Source organism: Lepidochelys kempii, chromosome 1 (genome assembly GCF_965140265.1).
Source record: "Lepidochelys kempii isolate rLepKem1 chromosome 1, rLepKem1.hap2, whole genome shotgun sequence".
In the NCBI taxonomy this organism is placed as follows: domain Eukaryota; kingdom Metazoa; phylum Chordata; order Testudines; family Cheloniidae; genus Lepidochelys; species Lepidochelys kempii.
The window spans coordinates 696,925-702,870 of record NC_133256.1 but is presented as its reverse complement, the minus strand read 5'-3'; the positions used below and the strand labels follow the sequence as shown (position 1 = coordinate 702,870).

The following is a 5,946-nucleotide window of genomic DNA, read 5'->3' as shown; positions in this document are numbered from 1 at the left end:
CACACTGGCACCTCACGGTGAGTTGGGTGTCCACAATGACCCCTAAATTCCTTTCAGAGGCCCTGCGTTCCATAATACAATGCCTTAGTCTGTGGGTCGAGCCTGTGTTCCCTGCTCAGAGAGGATAACTTCGCATTTGTCTGTATTAAAGCATTTTATTTGCGTGACTGCAGCTCACCAAAGGCTCCAGATCAACCCGTATGCCTGCCTTGGCTACCTCATTGTAACCACTCTGCCAATCTTTGGGTTGTCCACAAATTTGGTCTGCAAAGATTTCCTATTTGCTTCCAGGTAGTTGATGAAAATATTGAATAGCATCGGGCCTAGAAATGATCTCTGCACAACCTCATTAGAAACGCCCCCTGCCCCTCCACTGACCATGGCCCTTTGACAACAGCTTTCTGAGATCTGTCAGTTAGGCAGTTTTTAGTCCATTTTACATACCCTCTGCTGATATGATACTGTTCATTTTTTTATCTGAATGTTGTCCCCTAGTAAATCAAATGCTTTAGAGAAATCAAACTTTATGCATCTGATCAAAGTGGTCCCTTTGATCAACCAAACCTCTCCTCTCATTAAGCGATAAACAAGTTAATCAACTCTGTTGTTGCTTTGCATTAATTAAATTCCTAGACTTATTTTTAACTAATCCCAGACCAGTTTTTCCAAGTTTCCTAATCTGGTCAAACCTTTTTTTAAAACTTTCCCTTTCTTTTTGAATAGTTTATGTTTAACACAGACCTGCCCTGTATTTGCCTCTCTTTTTTGGCTCTGCTGCTGCCTGATTGTTTACTTCTGCTTCCGAATGAGATTTGTGGTGGATCGGTCAGTTCGTAACCCTGGTGTTCGTATCTCTAAGGTTCTATTGTCAATGCTCTTTCACTCCCTCCTTGCCTGCTAATGGACTGGAAAGTGTTTCATCACCTCACGTGATATGAGTCCCTCATACTGCTTCTTTCCAAATGCAGAACAACTATATTTATTGAACACATCTACCTTTTCTGCAACTTTAACACTTTTCCTTTCTCCCTCTAGGAACTGGCCTAAACCTTTTCTAGGATTTCTTTTGTTCTTAATATACTGAACAACCTCCTTTGTTATTGTGAGGCCTGCCACACATGAATTTTTCCCTCATGTCTTTAATGTCCATGATCAATATTCACAACTTCAATTTTGTATTATTTGCTATTTATTTCTCTTTTTTCCATGCGTTATATATTGCTCTTCTTCCCCCCGCCACCCCCCACCAAAAATGTCTTCGCTTTGTCACTGAACCAGGTGTTTATCCAAAGCTGTCCACTTCTTTGACTATGGAATTGTGACTTTCTAGCTATCTAATAAATGCTTCTTTTTGAATTCCAATTTTCCCTTTCCAGTTTTCTGTCTATTTTTTTCCGATATTTTGCCTCAGCTTTGAGGAACTAGCTCTTGTGAAACACGAAGTGTCTACAGATATTACTGGTTGGGAATAGTTCTCTGTTTGACCATTTGAATCATAGAATATCAGGGTTGGAAGGCACCTTAGGAGGTCATCCAGTCCAACCCCCTGCTCAAAGCAGGACCAATCCCCAACTAAATCAGCTCCATTTTTTGGAATGTAATCAGCTCCATTTTTTTTAATTTTCCTCTCCTCTATCACACACCCCCTTCTTTGTCTCTTCTCTAAACAGTCCCAGACTTTTCACTCTGTCCACATCTCACAGCCTCTCCCATTTTCCCAGCCTCTTGGAAAACCCCATTCTATCTGCAATATCCTTTATAGAGACTAGGAAACCAAACCTGAGGCTATGTACAGAGCAAGTTATTCTCCATCCCATTCCGTAGGCATCCGAACATTGCTTTTGTTTTGGCCACTTTTGTGAATCAGCAGGTGTTTCCATTGAGCTGATATCACTGATGCCAAGTCTTTTCCCTGAGGTATGTTTTACCTGGGATATTTCTCCCAGTAGATGTCTTCACACAGGTTGTTTTTTTTTTTCCACTCTCAGATTTTGAGCAACTGGGTAAATGGGGATCTCCCTATAAAATGGATTCTCTAGCCTGGGTTTCACTGCATTGCAAAACAATGACGGATAACTAGTTTCCATACTCATGTTTCCTGCTGGTGCCTATTAAGAGTTCCCACACCACTTTGTGTAGGAATTATTGATGCACGGAGCACCATCAAATATGGAAGTGGCATTATTAGGGTCAGTTTTTTCATAATTCATTTCTCTGAATAATGAAAGTGTCACTTCTCAGTGTCTGAAGAGCGACCAATCTGCTTCCCCGAGACCAGCCTCCAGTTGTGCATGTATTGTCTTATATTCACATTTTCTCTCCACCTAGGAATTTATACTGCAACTATCACCTGAGACCCTGGGGACATACAGAAAGTCCAGTGAATGTACAGAACATGCAGAAGACACGGTTCTGCCTTAGAGTTGGACACCTTCTCCGCTACTCCATGTCAGAATCCAACACAACTGTCTTCACCAACCCCTCCACCTTCATCCTGCTGGGCATTTCTGGCCTGGAGGCGGCCCATGTCTGGATCTCCATCCCCTTCTGCATCACATATGCTATAGCCATCTTGGGGAACTTCACCATCCTGTTCATTGTGAAGAGGGAGACGAGCCTCCATGGGCCCATGTACTATTTCCTCTGCATGCTGGCCATCACTGACCTGGTCCTCTCCACCTCCATCCTGCCCAAAATGCTGAGCATCTTCTGGTTGAATTCCAGGGAGATCAATTTCAGTGCCTGCCTCACCCAGATGTTCTTCATTCACTGCTTCTCAGGGATGGAGTCTGGGATCTTTGTGGCCATGGCCTTGGATCGCTATGTGGCCATCTGTGATCCCTTGAGACATTCCACCATCCTGACAAACTCTGTGGTGGCAAAGATCGGCCTGGCCGTGGTGCTGCGTGGAGGCATGCTTGTACTGCCCTCTCTCCTTCTGGTGAGGCAGTGGCCATATTGCAGAACCAACATCATCCCCAACTTGTACTGCGAGCACATGGCCATGGTGAAGCTGGCTTGTGGTGACATCCGCATCAGTAGTTATTACGGCCTTTTTGTGGTATTCTTTGTGACCAGTGTGGATGTGTTTTTTATCACCATGTCCTATATCCAGATCCTCAGGGCCATCTTCAGGCTCCCCACAAAGGATGCCCGGATCAAGACTTTTGGGACCTGCGCCTCACACCTCTGTGCCATCTTAGCCTTTTACATCCCAGGTCTTTTCTCCTTACTCACACACCGGTTTGGCCACAATGTGCCCCTGCATTTCCACATTCTCATGGCTAATGTGTACCTCCTGGTGCCCCCCATGCTGAATCCCATCATCTATGGGGTGAGGACCAAACAGATCCGGGACAGGCTGCTCCATCTCTTTACTCATAAAGGGACTTTAAAGTTTCCTCCTGGTGCTCTCGCTCTCAGACTAAGCTCTGTGTGGAGCTGGCTGGTAACATGGTGCTGATTCCTCTTTCCTGAGTCACTTATTAGACTGTCAAAAAGACATAAAATCCTTTCCTGGTCTTACTGTGCTGTGTCAGTGTGACAATTGGGGGAATAATTCTGTGCTCAACTCCTTAACTCATCGGGGTGCCACCTTTCTAATTTCTGTTAAATGGACCCCTGGGGCTCTGCCTTCTGCCCAATTACTTCCTCCAATGCCCAGCCCCTGCTCCACATCTCACCTCAGGATCAAATACTCACCAGAAACCGCATACCACACAAAAAAACACTGACCAAGGAACCAATCCCTTGCAACAAAGCCCGTTGCCAACTCTGTCCGCATATCTATTCAAGGGACTCCATCATAGAACCTAACCACATCAGCCACACCATCAGGGGCTCGTTCACCTGCGCATCTACCAATGTGATATATGCCATTGTGTGCCAGCAATGCCCCTCTGCCATGTACATTGTCCAAACCAGACAGTCTCTATGCAAAAGAATAAACAGACACAAATCTGGCATCAGGAATTATAAAATTCAAAAACCAGTAGGAGAACAATTCAATCTCCCTGGTCACTCAATAACAGACCTAAAAGTGGCAATTCTTCACAAAAAAACCTTCAAAAACAGACTCCAACGTGAAACAGAAGAATTGGAATTAATTTGCAAACTTGACACCATCAAATTAGGCCTGAATAAAGAGTGGGAGTGGTTGGGTCATTACAAAACCTAAACCTAATTTCCCCCATACTAATTTCCCCCTACTGTTACTCACAGCTTCTTGTCAACTATCTGAAATGTGGTACTCTCCTTACCACATCAAAAGTTATTTTTCTTCCCTTGGTATCCTGCTGTTATTTGAATTGTCTCATTAGATTGATCTCACACTTGGTAAGGCAACTCCCATCTTTTCATGTATTTATACCTGCTCTGGTATTTTCCACTCCATGCATCTGATGAAGTGGGTTCTAGCCCATGGAAGCTTATGCCAAATACATTTGTTAGTCTCCAAGGTGCCACTGGGTGTTACAACCCAATGGCCCCCTCCCTCAGGGAGTCCCCTGGGGAGGAAAATCAGCATTGTATGTTGCTAATTCTGTTGCAGGCATCACAAGGAATTTTGGGAAGGGTTAAAGGTGTAAGTGTGAAGTGGAAGATTCCTTTGCAGGTTGTGAGAGGCCGAAGTTGGAGGAAAAAAGCAGAGAACGGGTTAACTCGACACTTTGGCTAGCTTAGTCCGAAGATAAGATGCTGGCCCCAATCCAAGGTCACGGCACTCAACAAGAAGTTTGCAGCTGCGTTCATATCTTACCCAACCCCAGTCAGCCATGAGAAAGAAGAGCTAAGCTGAGCAGAACTGCAAAAATTGCAAAAATTAGTAAGACGGCGAAGGCCAGCAAGGGGAAAAGAAAAGTCTCACGTCCCTGGAGCTGATGTGTTTTGGGAAAGCAAAAAGGCCACAAAAACCAGTTTAAACTGGTACGAAAAGCACAAAAAATAAAAGTCCCTAAACAAAACACCCCACAAAACACCCAAAATTTAAAAACCCTCCTAAAAGCCAAAGCAAGTTACAAATCAACAGCAAACCCTAAACGGCTTGTGCACAAAACAAAACTCTCGGCCACCCTTCCCCCACCCTTCTTCTTACGTTACACCTAGGCTTGGCCAGCCTCGGGTCATGCTTGTGTAAGTATAAAAGTGGGTTAGGGCTGGGGCACTAAGACTTTCTTTCTTCCTCTAAGTAACATGGAAGCGTTCCCAGCACTCACCGCTGTTATTTTATTATTTTATTAATAAAGCTTTAAAATTTAAACTCTTAGTGTGCTCCTTTATCTCCTCCTCTAACAATCCTGATGCCTCAGCCTAATCACCTGATGCCTCTGGCAAATTGGTAATAAAAATCTGTCACATTCGTTGTTTTTACAAGAGGAGAGGCAATTCTTGATTTAATCCGAAGGGGAGTACAGGGTCTGGTCCAAGAGGCGAATATAGCTGGACCGCTTGGTAGTAGTGACCATCATATAATTCAGGTTAACATCCCTATGGCAGGGAAAACACCTGAGTGACCCAACATGGTTTAATTTAATTTCACAAATGGGAACTACACTAAAATGAAAAAAGTTTAACTCCATGTTGATTTTACTGCATCTCTTCAACAAAGTGACCCCAGTGACTGTGGTGCGCTGGGAGGTTTCTGAGTGGGAGCAGAAGTGGAGTCCCAGAGTTCACACTTCCCATGAGCGGGAACTCACGATCTCCACCTGGTTCTGAAAACCTCAGATTCTCCTTGAGAGGATGGGGATCTGCCAGAGGGGGTGCCCATTTCCCGTTTCATGATGGAGAGACTGTGGTTACGGCTGGGAAGTCAGGGCTCCTGGATTCTGTCTGTCATAATGGTACTCAATCTCTGTGTGATCTTGGCAAACTCATGTCTCCCTGTTCCTCAGTTTCCCTATCTGTATAATGGGGATATGTTCATAGTGACTTTCCTTTGTTAGGTGT

At 44.4% G+C, this 5,946-nt stretch overlaps 1 protein-coding gene across 1 annotated transcript; it reads left to right on the top strand.

Moving 5' to 3' along the window:
- Positions 1-2,395: 2,395 nt before the first annotated feature.
- On the top strand, positions 2,396-3,463 carry LOC140918301 (olfactory receptor 52R1-like). Its single transcript, XM_073362351.1, has one exon. It carries the CDS (start codon positions 2,396-2,398, stop codon positions 3,461-3,463), a length of 1,068 nt encoding a protein of 355 aa, XP_073218452.1.
- Positions 3,464-5,946: the final 2,483 nt, after the last annotated feature.